Source organism: Chrysemys picta, chromosome 1, assembly GCF_011386835.1.
Source record: "Chrysemys picta bellii isolate R12L10 chromosome 1, ASM1138683v2, whole genome shotgun sequence".
NCBI lineage: Eukaryota > Metazoa > Chordata > Testudines > Emydidae > Chrysemys > Chrysemys picta.
In genome coordinates, this window is record NC_088791.1 from 339427342 (window position 1) to 339447191 (window position 19850).

General features: G+C 43.1%; 1 protein-coding gene across 3 annotated transcripts in view; it reads right to left on the reverse strand.

Moving 5' to 3' along the window:
* Nucleotides 1-19161, reverse strand: part of ACER3 (alkaline ceramidase 3) — a 71283-nt gene extending 52122 nt beyond the window's left edge. Inside the window, exons 1-2 of one of the 3 annotated variants that reach the window (XM_065581748.1) lie at nucleotides 18975-19119; nucleotides 15027-17637 (exon numbers count right to left, since the gene is read on the reverse strand). Coding sequence is in view for 2 of the 3 variants with exons in the window: in XM_065581747.1 (XP_065437819.1) it covers nucleotides 18975-19077 (103 nt within the window). In the remaining variant the exon portion in view is untranslated. Of the gene's footprint in view, nucleotides 1-15026; nucleotides 17638-18974 lie in introns of all 3 variants that reach the window. The other 2 variants (XM_065581747.1, XM_005290545.5) reach the window with 2 other exon arrangements.
* Nucleotides 19162-19850: the final 689 nt, after the last annotated feature.

Consider the following 19850-nt stretch of genomic DNA (forward strand, 5'->3'; position numbering starts at 1 on the left):
AACACAGAAAAGAGAACGATGTACATTAAGGCAAGAGTTTTACCTTTAATTCTCTAAATATTTATAAAATGGAAGCTCATGTAAACTATTTGCTACAGTCTTATCAGTGAGTACATTCCTTACATCTCAGGCTGTCTTGCAATGAGAGGAAGTGCCATCACTCAAATTTTAGATACGACTTCCCTGCATTGTTTTAGCGCATGGTATTGTCTAAATGATCCTGGCATGCATCAGGTGAACTTACTGAAAATATTGTAAGCTTTCCACTTTTGTGCTTCCCCTACTGCTCCCCCCTCATCCTCCCTCCCACCTAGTATGCACTCTCACCCCACCCAGCTTTATTCATCTGAACAGCACGAGTCCAAAAGCCTTCCCTGATCACAGGTTCCCCAACATCACACACAAATTATTAAAATCTAGTTGATTTGTTAAAAGCAGCTTTTTCAAGATTATACTCACCCAGGCAGAGTAATTTTTTTTAACCTAAGTGTTAGTTTAATCTGTCATCATGGTAAAGGGAAGGCAAGTAGATTTCATACCTTGCTTTGCAAATTTTCACGACAATTTCGCAAGGCCATTTTAATACACAGCATTGTTCCAAAGTGGCATTTTATTTGCCAAGGAAGTCCAAATACAGTACTGTACCCATATGAAAACAAGTTTATGCAAATATTAATTCTATAGTCCTCTTATTTATATTTCCCATGGGCAGAGTTTCACCATATCTGCAAACAATCCAACAAATACAATAGGCAATTCAAATTTCTATGGAAAATTTGAGAAGTCTATTACTTTGCATGTGTATTCACAGAACAATTTTTCAGTCCTTCAAACATATATATAAACTACCACAAGTGTACATGGCTCCGAACAACAGTTTCAGTCATGCCAAACAAAGATATGACAGTCTAAAGATGAGCCTGAAGAAAGAACATGAAAGGAACTGAAAGATATAAATGGGTACAACCCAGAACGGAGCTTGGTGTTAGCTGGAATATTTCGTAGAATAAATGGGTTCCCATAAATTTGCAGAACCTAGATTTTATAAACCTTTAATTCACTTTTGAATTGGAAAGTTACTTCTACAAAACATGTGAAGGAGAATGTGATAGGATAAAGTAAATGAAGCTAGACAATTAAGTCTGTTTTCAACAAAATATATGGCCATTAGAAAAATCTAAGCATGGAATAAAAATGGCACTAATTGTAACACATTTAGGGCAACAAATGCAGGGTTTCCAATGAGGGAAAGGTACTAAAGAAGTTAAAAAATACCTCATTAAACTTTTGGCAGGGCAACCAGTGTGACTTGAACATTTCTAAATTACCCTGGTATATATATTTGTACTAAGGATGAATGAGAGATTTATGAATCATGAGGGTCCTTTCCACTGTTAAAATGTTCTCTTCCTCTCTCTCTAGGAAAAGCCATCAATTTTGACTCTAATGTAGTGAAAATAGTAAGTTCAAGTAGAGTGTATGTGACAGCGTGGCAAGGACACTTTTGCAGTTAACGTTTTTTTTAGTTTTAGATTTGTGATCAGTAACAATGAACATCACATTTCTTCCATTAAAAATCTGTATTGTATCATACCAGCACTTTAAACTAGAAAAACAGGCAAGGCAGCAGCATTTTTAAACAGATCTTTGAAAAGGAATACCAATTATTATTACAAGTAACTTCTAAGTTTACTTTAACTAAACGATTCAAGAAAAAAACCAACAGTTTTACTTTGCATGTCTGACAGCATTTTGCATAGTCACTGTCAACGTATTTCCATTTGTGTGGATCTTGCACATAGCAATACGGAAAAGAAAACACAAGTATGAGATTGTGAAATCAAAGATTGGGTGGAAGGTGAAGTGCCTGAATCTTCTTTCAGTTTGTTTATTATTAGGCCACAAGTGACTTAATCTTGTCACTTTCAAAAATATGTCAAGTTCTAAGTACTTATTTTTCTAATCAAACCTTTAACTTTTGGCAATCCAGTCAGAGCTGCAGTGCAAGCTCAGGGTGTCTAATATGCGTATGAAGAAAGTGGGAAGAATGGCGTGTATTCAAGCACACCAGAAAGAGTGGACACCTGCTTGTGCCTAAAAGCTGGATTAAGTTCGCTGTATCATGTGGGGGCGGCCCTCTCTTAGAGAAAACTTCATGTGATGCTCTGGGGCAGGCAGAGGTTTCTTTCCATAAGGAGCCGGATGAATGGAAAGGAGAGGGAGAGAAGGGAAAGGAAACAAAAGGGTGGGAGGTTAATTATGTGACATGCGAGACAGAAGGGATAAAGGGCATGGAAAGAAAGGGATAAAAAAAAGTGGGTGGAAACTAACATATGCATGGGTTTGAAGGGTAGGATGAGAAGCTTCAATATAATTCAGACGGTGAGAGACCTGTAGAGGGTTTGATTAATATTTTTTTTTCTTTTTTTTAAAGAATTAGAAAGTCAATAGCAATTTACCTGTAATACAGGCATAATTTCTTGGGCACCCATCAACATGATATCAAAGTGCCAACAGGGAAATTAAAATTGGAATCAAACAGCAAATTTCTGTTGTATATACGATATTTTACCATTCGACCACGCTGAGCAGTAAACACAGCTCAGAATCCTTGAAAAGCTAAGATCATTACTAGATTACCAAAATACAGGCATCACTTCATAAATTCTTCAGAAAAAAAAATCTGCATTTCTTCAATTCACGAACTTGTATCTTTTGCAGTTCTCTCCCTCGTATCACCAGGAAAACAGCACAGCAATTAGCTTTTCATTTCCACAAGCCATTTTTAAATATAGAGTATCTTATATTTAGCAGTCCACAGTGAAATATACAGAATGAGTCAGGAAATCCTGTATCCAATTGATATTTCAGGAGGACCTCAAGGAGATAGAATAGAGTCACCCAAAATGGAATCTGGCCAGTGTGTATCATCAGTAATCTCCCTTTTATAAAATATGCCCCAGGAACTTCAATGACCATGAATACTCAGGACCTTTGTTTTACTGTCATCCAGACATACAGTGCAGCATTACATTAGGCTGGAGCACTGGCTCAATACTGACTGAGGGAATCGTGTTAACCACTGAGTAGAAACAACTAACTTCTTGCACCCTCCATTTCCCAGGGAGGTCCTCCCATTCATATTAACTAAGCCTGTTCTTGCTTAGCTTTGGTAATTTATTGTGATTACAATCCATGGTGGCACCCAGCTGCACCTTTTAGTAAAAGCAACCTAGATAACATTCAAATATATCATACAAGTCTTTTAAATAGTAGTCCTGTAACTCCTGTGTGTAGGAAAACAGAGAAAATATTGAAGGAAACAAATTAGACAAACGTTAACTGGACCATATAAGCAATAATTGGAAACTCACTGAACCCATAAAAATGGGTAATGAGAAAAAATAATGGCTAGAACTAATGGGTTACTATAAGGAACAGCGTTAGATCTGGCTTTAATGACGAGGAAGCAAATTAAAGGACTGCATAAATGGAATTAAAATAGGAAGGCAAACAGTGCAGAGATCCAAGAAATTATACAAAGATCCAAGACATACCATACATCATGGAGGTATATCCCATCCCTATACAGTATTGGGTAAGTACCGTATTCACATCTTGGCACTGTATTGTAGGAAAGAGATAACTGGACAGAGATCAGAGAATAGCAAAGGAAAGTATCAGGAGTTAAAGGGATGTTCTTAAAAAAAAAAAAAGAGTTAAGTATCTATACCTTAGCTAAACAACAATTAAAAGGGAATGATATAATAGTCTACACATTTGGAAGATGTGAAGATCAAGGAGTGAGAGGAATTCTTTGGGTTGTTACATGGGGGCATTTTAACTAGCAGCAATTAAACAAAATTAAAAAGAGATAAATATAGGTAGAATTTCCAGAAAGTGAGCCCTGTTACGCTCCAGAAGAGTCTCCTAGTGGGAAGCCCTATAACTTGGAACAGTTAAAACTAAACTGGACAACACACTAGAGATGAACTGCAGAGAACAATATAGCACCGCCAGGGAGATGAACTGGATGAGGCATGAACACAAAACCAATTCTACCACCAATGGCGAGACACGCGAATGCTATGAGTACACTAAAATTCATGCTAGGTCTCAGACCTGACAGGAAGAGCTAGCTGTTTCCGAAGCACTTGGGGGAGGGATAGCTCAGTGGTTTGAGCATTGGCCTGCTAAACCCAGGGTTGTGAATTCAATCCTTGAGGGAGCCACTTAAGGAGTTGGGGCAAAAAATCAGTACTTGGTCCTGCTAGTGAAGACAGGGGGCTGGACTTGATGACCTTTCAAGGTCCCTTCCAGTTCTAGGAGATGGGATATCTCCATTTATTATTATTATTATTATTATTATTAACTTTCATCCAGAGTGGATGAGAACAGATATTTTTAAATTTAAATCAGATTTTCTTATTTAAATCAGATGTTTTTATTGAACTTAATATTTCTTTTTAAAAATAAACCTGTTTAAAATGAAATCTGAATTTAATACAAAATACGCTAAGCCCTAAACTTCTTATAAACTTTTAAAACATTTACATAAAAAAAAAAAATATTCTGAATCCATGAGCCTCTATCAAAAACTGAGTTAAAAACTGCTTTCCTATATTATAAAGTAAGAATCAGGGGGAAGACATCTAGCTTTTGAGGTCAAGCTTTATAAATATGGCACAAAAGGTCAGCCTAAGTAACTTAGTAGATGTCACTTAGGAAATGTCATCTTCAAGATCCTGAGGGTATGTCCCCACTACCCGCCGGATTGGTGGGCAGTGATCGATCCAGCAGGGATCAATTTATCATGTCTAGTCTAGACATGCTAAATCGACCCCCGAGTGCTCTCCCGTCGACTCTTGTACTCCACCGCTGCGACAGGCACAGTTGACGGGGGAGCGGCAGCAGTCGACTCACCGCGGTGAAGACACCACGGTAAGTCGATCTAAGTATGTCGACTTCAGCAACATTATTCACATAGTTGAAGTTGGTTAACTTAGCTCGATCGTCTCCCGGCCCCACTCTAGTGTAGACCAGGCCTTAGGCAAGCAGGAACTTCCACTCCAGTCACTTTCACATAGGCATATTTGAAAATTTTCCCAGGAGGACCTGAAATAATCAGTTAATTTCTCTAATATATCATACAGTTGTAAATGTGAAATGTGTTTTGATAATAGAAGTTTATGTAGTCAAAACATATGGTTGTTTTATTTAATACAAATAAATTTCATACACTGTTGTGTGTTTAATTAAATTCCAGTTACCATCCTAATATAGCTTGACACAAATCATGAGCAAAAAGTTAATTATCTAGTATAAAAGCAATATATCATTCATTTTCCAATATAAGAATCTGAAAATATTAAGCTATATAGTTGCTTAAATAAATATATATCATTATAGTGTACCCTCTTAGGTCAATCTAAGCTGCTTTATGTCAACCTAACTCTGTAGTGTAGACCAGACCCTAGTGTAAAGGCTCTATTTACTTGAATATCAACATATTTTAATGGCTATATCAACTAATGAGAATGCACCTTTCTTTAGAAAATAACTGAAGTACAAATGGAAAAGTTGATTAAAAATTGAGGCTTTCCACCTGGTGACTTAAATCAATCTATCCTGCTTTCATCCTTTTGTGCATTATGCTAGCACTATAACTGTTCACTTCCACTCATTTCTTTTTCTTTGATTTAACACGACACATACCAAGCCCAGAATGTAAACCATCAGACATTTCTTGATAAGAAATTGATATTCTAAGTATCACAAATCTGACAACTGTGTTCATGCTGCAGTTTAACACAAATTGCTGATATTTACTTGCTGATGGTTTTAAAATACTTTTAGATAAAAAGAGTTTTGAGTGCTTACATGATTCCCATCACAATAGTATCTGAACACCTTATAATTTCTATGTATTTAGCCTCACAATACCTCTGAAGTAGGAAAGTGCTATTATTATCATTTTACAGATGGCCTGAGGGACAAAGATCTACCTAAGATCACACAGGAAGTCTGTGGTGGAGCAAGGAATTGAACCCCAAACTCCCAAGTCCCCTGCTATCCCGGGGGAGAAGGTGAATGATGGGATAGGAATGTTTTTAGGAGAGGAGGAATAGCTGTTCAGCTTCTTCTACACCTAGAGTGAGAACTGATGGGAAGCCAGAGAAGGTTGCAATTTTAAAGGTAAGAGATTAACTTGGTATGGACAAAACTTTTAGTGATGGGGATAGAGGGGAAAGTATGGATTCAGAGAGGTCTTAAAGGAACAAAAATCAGAGCCTGAAAAATTTACCAACACCTACTACACTCAGGATCAAGACTACCAGCAAAAAATAGTTGGGTCACCACATACCCCACAGCCAGACACCATGCAGTTTAAAGGAATAAGATAGTTTATGTCTTATAATGTACAATTTAGTTACTTCCATGTCTGGTTCTGCTTTCCCAAGCAGCAGCACAATTAAATTGACCTGATTCGTGTTATTTTTACTGTTGCCTACCAGTTCCAAAGAGGAAGCATAAAAACAGGCAAGACTGATTTGGTTTTCACTCTGCTATGAAAATCCCATTGTAGTGTGCCTCCAGGGTGGGAGACAGGATCATCCTTTAAATTTGGACATCAAAAATGAGTTAGATTATATGTATTACCTCTCTTCCATCTTTCCCTGGACACTAAGGCGTGGAGAAGACTTCTACCAAAACAAAGGAAATGTCATTCGCTAAGATCAGATGACCACTATGCAGAATTTGGTGAGCTAATGGCTGTCTAGCAGATCTCAATATAGGAGACATGACTACTCTACCCTGAGAATGTCGGTGCTCTTGAGAACTGGCCTGAAGCTTAACTGAAGGAGGAATGCTATGACAGTTGTGCAGACTACCTGTCCAAAGTAGAAGTACAATACTGGGTCTCATCAGAGAAAGCTCACCACTTCAAATAAAAAAGCCCTGGTTTGATTGGGATAGTAGCCGTCATGAGGCCCACTCTAATAGATAGGAAAGGACAACGCTTTCTGTAGGGGTTTAATCTGGATAGCGCGATAGGGAGCAGAACGAGGCTCCAAAGTCATGCTCTATGACCTCATGGGGTTTGAATAAGGTTGATGCACTAAGAAAACATTTAATGTTGAGAGCTATACAAAACAATCCATGCTGTGTCTGGTATCCTCCACCCGCTACCCACAGGGAAGTGGCAGCTGAATTCCATTGTCAAAGGTGTGGCAATTGGCACCGGCTGTATGGACTCAGGAGTGATCTTCCATCTGGTGCGCTGCTCTTCGGGCTTCATTTTCCTCATGAAGATGGGGGAGAATGGCTCCAGGGCAAGCAGCCTGTTCTCTTCCCAGTCCTGCCTGGCTCCTCTCCTGCCGGGGGTTAACATCCTTCCTTTTGCCTGTGGCTTTTCCCAGCCTCACTTGCTTGCTGAAGCCTGCAGGGGCACCAACCGCTGCAAATGCCTCAGAAGGAGAAGGAGAGCTGAGGGGGGATGGTCTCCCCAAAAATCAAAGACTGCTCTGGCACAAAGCTGGGGATTACACATTTTTAAAACAGAACTGCCAGTCTAAAAATTGGGAATAAACTTTGGAATTTCCCTCCAAAAAGCTGCAGCAAGGAGGGCTGGAGGAGCCACTGGCCATGGCCTGGAGACAGAAACAAATGATGGGAACTTCAGAGGGAGAAGCATTCCTCAGCTGCCAGTGACTGACAGGTCTAGTTCTTCCCGCCCAGCAGGCACAAGTACCCACTCTAATGGACCTGAGGACCATAGCATGAAGAAGAGAGCAAAGATTCTACAGAAGTTAACAGCATTGATTCCCCACAGTCCCCTAGAAAAGATTCCTACTTGCCAATAAGGAATTCATTTGTCAAGTGTTGATAATATTTATTGTATCGTATTGAAAACTGGTAAGACCTCCTGAACAAACTTTGATGGATTCTGAGCTAACACAAAAGCAACATACTCCTGAGGCCTCACCAATCCCATGGAGGGGGTCCATCGTTTGTCTCTCTCCCTCTCCCATATATTCATTTACACACACACACACACACACCCTTACATCTGAATGGACTCCCTGTGACTCCAGTGGGACTCGGCATAATGATCTGCCTGCATGCAGGCCACCAAAAATCAGTGGCACTCCATTCAGATGCAAGGATCCACTCTCAGAGATCCTTCTGCAGGACTGCTCTACAACTAAACCTTAGGTCTGCCTACGTTACTCAGTGCTGTGAAAAATTTTGCACCCTGTGTACGGTAGTTAGGTCAACTTAACCCCCACTGTAGACAGAGCTAGGTCGACAGAAGAATTATTTCATCGGCCTAGCTACAGTTGCTCGAGGAGGTAGACTTATCACAACAATGAAAAAAAACCTTCTGTCACTGTAGCAAGTGTCTACATTACACAGGCATAGCTGCAGCACTACAGCTGTGCTGCTGTCGTGCTTGTAGTGTACACATACAGTGTAGACACACTCTTAGGCATCACCTTTGACTATGTGGGCATACACATAAAGAGATGTGACTTTTATGGAATTATAACCAGAACCGCGTAATAAGAAACCAAAACATGATGTTTGCCACATGTAGTATGTACAGTTAAGAGACACCAATTAGAAATCAATTATTAAAAAAAAGAGAAAGTTAGAAGTAATTTCAGGCATTACACCTCCCAGAGTTCCATCACCAATACTTTGGATTCAATCACATCTCCTCTTTTCATAGAATATCAGGGTTGGAAGGGACCTCAGAAGGTCATCTAGTCCAACCCGCCACTCAGAGCAGGACCAATCCCCAGACAGATTTTTGTCCCAGATCCCTAAATGTCCCCCTCAAGAATTGAACTCACAACCCTGGGTTTAGCAGGCCAATGCTCAAATCACTGAGCTATCCCTCCTGTATGAAACACGCATACAAACAGGGAAAACAGAAAGTACAGACAACACTGTAAAGGCACAAAAAACAAACTGAAGACATTTGTGTGTCTTGCAGTAACAGTAATTATAGGTATTACCTGGAACTATAGAAGATAAAGAATTATACAGGCGTGTTATTAAGTCAGCAGTGTTCCTTTAACTTCACTCATTTTGCATAAGTGTAAAATTCTGAAATTCTTTTTGAAGGTGCAAATTCATATCATTCCATCCATAAGTCTGTGGATGTTGGAAGTTTTCAGACAAGAGAATTAGAACAGTGGCGTTTATATGATTTAACATTTGGAGTGGCAGCTGCCCAGATGCCAGCCACATGAATGTTGAATTTGAAGTACTAAACATGCTGTAATTTGGTGCTTTAAGTAGCATTAAAGCATTTTATTGCCACTGATTAACTACGCAAATATTAACAGGTAAACACAAATGGCATATGCTCATACCACTTATTAAAGCCCTTTCAGCATGCTAGCAATGGCAGATAGATGAAAACTGATCAATATATTTGGACTTTCAAACAGCCTTTGACACAGTCCTTCAAAGGAGGTTAAGCAACTAAGTAGTCATGGGGCAAAAGTGAATTAGAACTGGACCAAAGACAAAAAGGGAAGGACTAAATAGTCTGTCAACTAGGCAAAAGTTTAACAGTGGTCTGCCAAAATGTTTTGTGCTAGGGCTTGTGTTTAACATATTCATTTGTGACCTAGAAAAGAGAATGAACAGTAAAGTGGCAACCTCTGTCAATGACAAAATAATTAAAATCAAAACTAGGGAAGACCATGAGGAAACGAAGAGCAGTTTCTTAGCTTGCTGCTCTAACTACATTACCCCTTCTTTGCTCCCCCACAATTCACTGTTAACATATGCAAAGTAATGCAAATCGGACAAATAATTTCAACTATTCATACAGGTTGGTCAGTTCTATATTAACTTTAACCACTCAGAAAGAGAGACCAGGCATAATCATGGATAGCTGTAATCACATCTTCTCAATGTGAAGTAGCACTCAAAAAGGCAAACAAAATGTTATGGTAAAATAAGTTAAAGTTAAGACCAGATTTCTGTTTAATGGTCCACTCTTCTAAATGCTCTAAAATCTACACGGTTACTTGGATTGCCTTAACATTTGCTGTCCCTTACGGGGTGCAGGATTCTGCTAGTGATCCCCATTTGGGGCCATTTCCTGAGATACAGCATTTCTTACAGTCGAGTGATTCTAGCAACCTTTTGTTGCTCACATATAGAGATCAAACGAAGACTCAGAATTGCATCAGGATGTCCAATGCTAGCGGGTGACCAACGGAGTAGAAGGCACCAAGCAGACCTTTGGGCAAAGTTATTTGTAAAAGATTTTGCTTCTGTTTAGAATATCAGAAGCCTCACGTGTTAAGACATGATACACTAAAGCTATTGCACTACGCATTTGCAGTAAGAAAGGCTAACTAGCTGGAAAACAACGTCTACAGTGCAATAAACTACCCAAGGCTGGCCCATGTCAACTGATTTGGGCTCACAGAGCTATAAAATTGCACTGTAGATGTTCGGGCTCCGGCTGGAGCCTGGGCTCCAGGACCCTCTCCCTTCTGGAGTCCCAAAGCCTGGGACTCCATACCAAGCCCAAACGCCTACACTGCAATTTTATAGCTCCGTGAGCTGGATTCAACTGACATGGGCCAGCTGTGGGTAGTTTATTGTACAGACGTACCCTTTGTCACAAGACATGGATTGCTCCAATGAAATGTCACAACATCAAATCTGAGCTTCACATCAGGCACAGAGTTTAAATTCAACGCAGGGTAGAAATCTGAGGCAAATATGCAGGCATGTTGCTCCAGTGTGTCTGTCTCAAGGGGGGATTCTTATTTTAGGGAAATAACTATTTTTTTAAAAAGAAAATTAACTATATAAGCAAATGCTCTCTGAAAGAGTGATTGGGGTGGAAGAGTGGGGGAGGGGTTGGGGAGCAGGTGATGGGGAGAGGATATGGACTAGGATATATACTAAGGCAGGGTTGAATACTGGAAAGGGGACATGGGGGTGAGTGATAGGGGATGGAGAGAATAGGGGCAGGGGCGCTTGTCAGCCCCATGTTCTCCTCCCATGTCTGTACACCCAACCCATCTACAGGAATGTGACCCCTGACCCTTTCCTGCCCTCATGCGAGGCAGATTCTGGAGGGCATTTGCCTATCTGCGGGATTGAGCACCACTTCCTACCCCATGTGAGAGCTGGGATCTGGAGTCACTGCCCCTCTTGTCTGAGTCCCACTCCCTGCCCCCCGTGGGTGTGTACACCAGGACTGAGGGCCTCTGCCCATCTATGGGGGCCTGACTACATCCCTGTTCCCCCTCATGCAAGCCACATTCAGGGGGCTTGCCTTTCTGGGGGTGTCTGAGCCCCTCTCCCTACCCACATGTGATCCAGACTCTGGGGAAACCCTGCCTCTTTGAGTGGAGAGCTTAGAACAGGCATGCTCAGAGCATGCATCAACAACACGGCTAACACGGGGTGAGAAGCTGAGAATGGGTTTACTTAACTTTACTCAACTTTCAGGGATTGGCAAACTTTTTGGCCCGAGGGCCACATCTGGGTATGGAAATTGTATGGCGGGCCACGAATGCTCACAAAATTGGGGTTGGGGTGTGGGACGGGGTAACGGCTCTGGCTGAGGGTGCAGGCTTTGGGGTGGGGACAGAAATGAGGAGTTCAGGGTGCGGGAGTGGGCTCTGGGCTGGGGGGGGTGCGGGCTCCGGCTGGAGGTGCGGGCTCTGGGGGGGGGGCTGGGGATGAGGGGTTTGGGGTATAGGAGTGGACTTCAGGCTGGAACCGAGGGGTTCAGAGGGTGGGAGGGTGATCAGGGCGGAGGTTGGAGCACTCGGCGGGGGTTGGGGCACCGGGGGGTAGCTCAGGGGTGCAAGCTAAGGGCGGTGCTTACTTCAAGCCGATCCCGGAAGCAGCGGCATGTCCCTGCTCCGGCTCCCATGTGGAGGGGCGGCCAGGCGGCTCTGTTGCATGCTGCCCCGTCTGCAGGCGCCGCCCCTGCAGCTCCCATTGGCTGTGGTTCCCAGCCAATGGGAGCTGTGGGGGTGGCGGCGGCAGCATGCGGAGCAGAGCCCCCTGGCTGCCCCTACGAGTAGGAGCCGGGGGGGACATGCCGCTGCTTCTGGGAGCTGCGCGGAGTGGCCCCTGACCCTGCTCCGCAGCTGGAGCACCAGAGCAGGGCAAGCCCCAAACCCCACTCCCCAGGGGGAGCTTAAGGGCCGGATTAAAATGGCCCGTGGGACAGATGTGGCCCATGAGCCGTAGTTTGCCCACCCCTGCTCTACGTCCTGGTTTTCAGAAGGTTTGTTTGCTGAACTCTTTGTTCCGGAAGGACATGCACTATCACCAGGCAACCTTGACTTGGTGTTAATACAGTTTGTTGCCACTTAGTAAAAAGTGAGATGAAAAAAATTGCTGAAAACATGGTAGTGCCATTACATAAATGGATGGGATGCCCTCACCTTGAGCTGCATGCACAGTTCTGGCCATCTCAACTCAAAAGAACAGAAATAGAAGGTATCAAACAGGCAACAAAAGTGATTAGAGATATGGAGAGAGATTGAAAAGACAGAGTTTAGTTTATAAAGACAACAAATAGAAGGGGATATGATAGAAATATGAGAAAACAGATGCCGCAGTGAAGTTAAATTGAGTGTTCCAACTTACCCACTCACAATACAAACGGGCATTCAGCAAAACAGAAAGGAAACGGGTCTAAAACTGATACAGGATTTTTTCTTAAGTATGAATGCTGTACCAATGAGATCAGAGGCCAAGAGAGCAGTAGGATTCAGTAGTAGAAGGCAGTGGGATTTAGATAAAGGGTCGACATTCACATGAAAAATGAGAATATCCAGAGTAACATGGGACAGGATAACGAACGTCTATGACGAATACATACTCTTGTGCATCAGGACATAAGTCACCCACTAACAACCAAGGGCTAAGAAGAAATTTCTCCTAGAGATAGATTATTCATTCCATAGTTGTCTATAACAAGAACCATTACACCTTTCTCTGAAGCATCCAAAACAGATCTACAAGAGGTGGACCACTTGTCTGAACCAACATGACAAATACTATGTTTCTAAATGCTGTTTGCATGCTAAATAAGGATGCTGGCATGCCTCTTCTTGTGACAATTGTTGATCAGAAGCAAAGAGAACATGTCACTAGTCCCATTTTAAAGCCTGTTCCCTGACCTGCGCTAATGCTGTCCTTGGTCCCACCTCTTGTCAAATCAGAAGTCATGTTTTTGATATTCTCTACCTGTATTGGTTAATAAGTAATACTGAAATAAGGATAGAAGAGACTTGCAAATCTGAGAAGTGATCAAGATACAAACATAGTTTAATAATAATGTATTACTCAGGGAGAAAGCACCCTTGGGCAAAATTTCAGGTGGCTAAAAATCGCCACAGAGTTTTGATTTGAAAACAGATAATTGATTGTATAACTGTTCAAGATGCACCATTTCCCTCAGCTGAGGGTCTTGACCTCCCTAGGGGCATCATGGAGAATTTCTTTTAGCTTTAAGTATTAATTTAAATATGGGAAGTTGCCGTTTTTTACAACATAATTGCTAAATACATATCTCATGTTCTCTAAGACAAACCCTAGTTATGTTCATATTAGTGGATGACAGAGAGGGAACACGACTTGTCAAGCAGATATTCGAACCAAAAACAGGGGACATGGTGATGTAAACACCACATGGGCTCAATTGATGCGAAGCACCCTGGTCTCTAACCATCATCTTTCATTAGAAATAAGGAGATGACACACACAACAGAACTTAAGATTGAATGGCAAGCCCAATATTTTAGGGGTGGGTGGGGTTTTTTTTGTTTGTTGCTTTGGTTTATTTACAAAGTTTACAGAGTTTGCACAATTCAGTAGGCGAGCACTGGGGGCTAGAACGGATTGGTTCAAAACAAGTGCTTCAGTATTGTGTTGTCCTCTCACACACAAACAAGTGCCATCAGCACTGCACTTCTGACCAACTCTAAAGAACAAACTAGTATGCACGCAGATTAGACCAACAAAGGGAATAAAGTACAGTTAGAGGTAAAGGTCCCTTTAGGCTTCAAGGTTTTAAAAAATAATTGCCTTTCAAGACCTTTGTTTCTTTTTTCTCAGGCGGAGGAGAGAGCGGGAGCATTTGGAGTCTATTTAAATGAAATAAAAAAACCCAAAGATTTTATTTCCCATTGGTATCAATGATCCAACAAGCTTTGCCACAGAATGCAGATATGGAGGAGAAGATTAAGGGAGTTGGAAGATGTTGGAGAAAGAGTTGTGGAAAAATCAGTCAGGTAAGTGAATAAAGGAAGGCAGAAAGGAAATTTTATTTTGGAATTGGGAACACCAAAAACATCCCAGACAGGAACCTTTGGGTTCGAATTTATTAAAACAAACAGTGTATACTACATGACCTCACAACTCTGAATACATAAATTTGATCAGCTGCCATCATTTACTACTCGTTCAGAAAATGAATAGGAAAGAAATACACGTAGGCTTCCGGACCAGCACATGAGCACAATGTCTCAGTTTGTACTGAAATTAGCATATCAAAAACATTTGCAAAGAGGCACAATGACTTGAGTTGCAAAACAAGCTAACGTTTTTGGCTCTTACAGTGTTTTAGTAAGCATGGTTCACACTTAAAAATTAGATCAACACTGCTATGTTGCTCAAGGCTGAAAAATGTCATGCCTTGAGAGCCATATTTAGGTTAACCTAACCTTCGCGGAAGACACAGCTAGACTGAAGGAAGAAGGGTTTTTTGGCAATGCAGGAAGCCTCTATGTTATAGCACTACAGCAGCACAACTGCAGCTGTAGTGTAGACATGCCCTTAGATAAGTACAGTAAAAGCTTTTTTATCCAGCATGTGGGGGGAATGGGAGGTGCCGGTAAGTGAAAAATGCTAGTTAACTAAGAGTGAGGGAGTTTGGGGGGTGAGGGGGGTGCAGGGGGCTCTGGGAGGGAGTTGGGTGCAGGACAGGGATTGGGGCATGGGAAGGGATGTGAGGTGCTCACCTTGGGTGGCTCCCCGCAAGCGTCAACCAATGCCTGAGGACCCTAGGCTGAGGCATGACAGGCAGCTCTGCACACGCTTCCCCCGTCCACAGGTGTTGCCCCTGCAGCTCCCATTGGCCACGGTTCCAGGCGAGGGCAGCACGCAGAGCCGCCTAGCCGTGCCAACCGGACTATAAACCAGACTTTCTATAAAGATTAGAAATACCGGTTTATAGAGCTTTCCAGTTGGTACAGGGCTGGATAACATGGTTTTTACTGTAAAAAGAACACATGGTTTAACCCTGACAGTGTCCTGCAAGTTTCAAATATCCAATGGCTTCTTATAAATTATTTGGAATAAAAACTGGATACAAAAATTAAGAAATATTGTCATTGTAGTGAGGGGTTCTCCAGTGCTTGTAACACATTGGACATCCTGCTTTTACAATCTAGTATAAAAATTGGCATACCTCTACCTAGATACATGCAGGTTTACTGAAGAAGTCTTGTGCCTTTCTACCTAATGAGAAATTGCTGGTTTGTTACCCAAGAACATACCACTCATAACACAAACTTTTTTCTCCTCCATAAACAACATAATTCTAAAAGCAAGCACCAATGTGTTTTATACTGCTATGTAATTGTTAATGCATTTGCATATTGGTCTGAGGTTTTTTTTATATATCTGGTATTATTGCAAGTAATATCTACAAATAAAACAACAAAGAAGAGAAAAACTTTTATTTTACAGTATGCTTACCTTGTGCATTTGAGTTTCAAATAGGATGTGATAGTAAAAATCACAAAGACTGTCAGGGAGACTCAGGGACACATACAGAATGGAAAATACTTCCAATTCATTTTTTAAATTCACTAGATAGCGAAGAACTGACAACAATTTTAATATCCAAAATAATTAGATACAAATAAGGGACTTCAGAAGAGCTATAAACCAAAGGTTATGAAAGAGTCCATGGTTCTTTTATGAAGGACAGGTTGTTAATCCATTTGCTCTGATTTAAATTACAACTCTAGTTGATTCATTCCTCTAAAACTGAGCTTTATCTTTCCTCTGACCCTCACATTCAGAACACTCTCCACTACCGTGATGTCATCTTTGTCTTCTCTTTCTTTCTCTGTTTACTCATAGGATGTAGAGATGGAAACCTATTGGTTCACCCTGGTCTATCTCGACAATAATGGAAGATTATTCCATAATGTACATGGATTAGACCAGGGACACACTCAAAGTTTTTTACTGGTGACCCCTTTCACATAGCACGACTCTGAGCGAGACACCCTCCCTTATAAATTAAAAACGCTTTTTTATATATTTACCACCACTATAAATGCTGGAGGCAAAGTGGGATTTGGGGTGGAGGTTGACAGCTTGTGACCCCCCCATGTAATAACCTCGCAACCCCCTGAGGGGTCCCAACCCCCAGTTTGAGAACCCCTGAATTAGACACTAGTAAAATCTAATTTTACATTTGTAAAAGTAATGGAGCCTCCTCCACTTCCCTGGAGAGATTATTCAATAAACTATACCTCGCTATCAAGGAGCATGCAGATGTTCAGTCTAAACTTTTTTCTTTTTAAATTTTATCCAGGTACTCCTATTTATATCCCCTTTTACCATGCTAAATAATTCTCATTCCTTCTCGGGGTTTACACTCTTCAAATCTGTGTAGATTTATGTCCCCTTCATCAAATTCTGCTGCTTCTTTACATCTCTAAAATTATTGTATTCCTCTCCATATCTAGCACCTACTAGCATGGGCTAACACGTTATGTCCCAACTTCCTCATTTTATAGCCTTTCAATCCATACAAATATGCATCTTACTAGTCACTACTCTTTTTCACCCTTAGATCTATAAATGGTTAAAGTTTGGCAAAAAATGATAAACAATTGAAAACAAGGTCTTACAATGGAAAGTTTCAGGCAACCTTAACAGGCAGCACTACCAGCTCCACTTCTAATACTGACTTTGTTTTTCTAATATCTCTGTAACTCTGCCTTGTCTACACTGCTCCTCTTCTACTCCTACACGCCTTCCCATGGCCACTCTCTACAAAAGCTTCTCTCATGACCATTCCCTTTATCTTTTTCACCCACTCCAATGTTTGTGACAAAAGAAAACCCAATAGGATTATCTGTATCATCCTCCTGTATGCCTAAACCTTCCAAAAATGGATGCCAAACTTCCTCCCACTCATTCAAAACACTTCTGAAATCATACCTAATCTGTGAGGCATCCAAACTATACTCAGCTATGATTTTTTTCTAATACAAGGCTCCAAACACGCTGGGGGAGGGATCTGGTTTGTTTGATCCTGCTCTCCTAGACTAATGTGCAAACAAGAGCCCTTAACTTTAAGCCCACACATAAACCTTTGCAGCATAAGGCCCCTACCACACAGCAGCACGTATGCACTATGACCACCATCACCCTTAAACATGACACAAAAATACATAATTATGGGGGGGGGGGTGAGATAAAGGTCAAAAATCAGTATTTTTCATAGCACAATCTGCACTGCCATGAATACAAGGTGAGCATCTCCTCTCTTGTGATCCAAGGCCATCCCTAGGCACAAAGCCTGACAGCTTGCTGTCCCACCTTCGGTCCCTAAAAAATAAGACCAGCTTGATTAATAAGTCCTGCCTGTATTAACGTATCCTTCCTCAAGTGCCTCTTCAGGAACAACTGCACTTTGCTTTGTCCATCTTAGACCGTCACTTCTTCCTACCTCCATCGCAAAGGGCAGGGAATGTGCCTCACTCTGTTTAAGGCCTATGCAAACTCATGGCAAGGCTTAGAGGAATTCAATTTTGTATCTATATAATTTCAACAGAGATCAATGATAAGCATTTTCAAAATTATTATCTATTTAAATTTTCACAGTTGCAGAAAATTATGGAAGGGTCAGACAGTGGGTGGTGGTGGTCAGATAATAATTACTCAATGACAGTAGATGCTGAATTTTAAAAAAATAAAGTTTTATAACACAAATTGTCAACACTGCCTGTCAAAACATAGGAAGCAAATATCCTCAAATCAAACTCTAAGAAGTCTCTACGCAGCATTTTTCCTACTTTGCCTATTTGTATATTTCGATTATCACAGATGGAGATTTTATGTAATCAGTTTGCCAGTGTATGGTAAAACTGACATTTACCAACATTTACTGATAAAACGCTAATCCTTCCAAGCCTGGGCAGGGCCACCCAGAGTATTCAGGGGGCCTGGGGCAAAGCAATTTTGGGGGCCCCTTCCATAAAAAAAGTTGCAATATTATAGAATACTATATTCTCATGGGGGCCCCTGCAGGGCCCAGGGCAAATTGCCCCACTTGCTCCCCCGGGCGGCCCTGAGCCTGGGTAGGGCACTATGTGATTTTTGATTTAGAATCTCCCTTTTTCGTGTCTTTAAGGCCCCAAGCCATCCCAATGTCCATAGCCAATAGCCTGTTGCCATCATCATCTCTTCTCCCTCTCCAGCAGCAAGGCATCCCAAGGCTATCCCCGGCGTCAGAGATTACGATGCCAGAAGGGCCCCTTGTGAACATCTAATCCGACCTCCTGCACAACACAGAGCAGAGGGCTCTGCTGCATTCATTCCTGTTTGTACAGCGAGTCTGGGGCCCACCTTTCACTAGCTCCTGCCTAGAGCCGCTGGGATGCATCCCTGGGATAACAGATTATCAGTTTACACCAGCCCCGATGCAGCGGCCACGAGTTCGGGGACAGGGGCTGTCAGTCCCGCTCCTCACAGCGGGGCGCTGGGGAACACGGGGCTGCTGGGACCGTCTCCCGCTTCCCACCGGGGCTCGAGGGGGCTGCTGCAGAGCCCGGCCTGGGCTCCTGGCCCACATGCAGGAGGAGGGAGGAAGCCACCCCCGGGCATGGCGGGGAAGGAACAGCCCAGCTCGGGGGACGGGAGGCTGGGCCGGCCCCGGCACTCACAGAACTCGGCGATGTAGTAGGACACGGCGTAGTTCTCCTCGCACCACTCCAGGGTGGAGGTGGGCGCGCCCCAGTAGCCGGCCCTGTCGGCGGCGGGAGCCATCGCGCAGCGCTGCGTGCGAGCGAGGCCGGGCCCGGACGCTCACTGCGCGGCGCGGGCAGAGGCGGGAGGTGGCTCCGCCCACACGCCGGGCCTGGGCGGGGCCGGAGTCCGGCCCGCTCGTTGCCATGGAAACTGGCTGCGGCCTTCAGGGCGTTAACGCCTGTCGGGAAGCAGCGGCTGTGACCTAGTGGGGCCCGTTCGCGGGCGACAGGAAGATTTGGGGGCTGGGGGGCAGAGGGCAGGAAGGAGGGAAGGTGTGGGGGGCTGGGACAGGAAGGTTGGGGTGCAGGAAGGAGAGAAGGTTTGGGGGGCTGGGGGCAGGAAGGAGGGAAGGTTTGGGGGGCTGGGGGCAGGAAGGAGGGAAGGTTTGGGGGAATGGGGGCAGGATAGAGGGAAGGTGTGGGGGGCAGGAAGGAGGGAAGGTTTGGGGGGATGGGGGCAGGATAGAGGGAAGGTGTGGGGGGCTGGGACAGGAAGGTTGGGGTGCAGGAAGGAGGGAAGGTTTGGGGGGATGGGGTCAGGATAGAGGGAAGGTGGGGGCAGGGACAGGAAGGTTGGGGTGCAGGAAGGAGGGAAGGTGTGGGGGGATGGGGGCAGGAATGTTGGGGGTAGGAAGGAGGGAAGGTTTGGGGGGATGGGGGCAGGATAGAGGGAAGGTGTGGGGGGCTGGGACAGGAAGGTTGGGGTGCAGGAAGGAGGGAAGGTGTGGGAGGATGGGGGCAGGAAAGTTGGGGGTAGGAAGGAGGGAAGGTTTGGGGAGCCGGGGGCAAGCA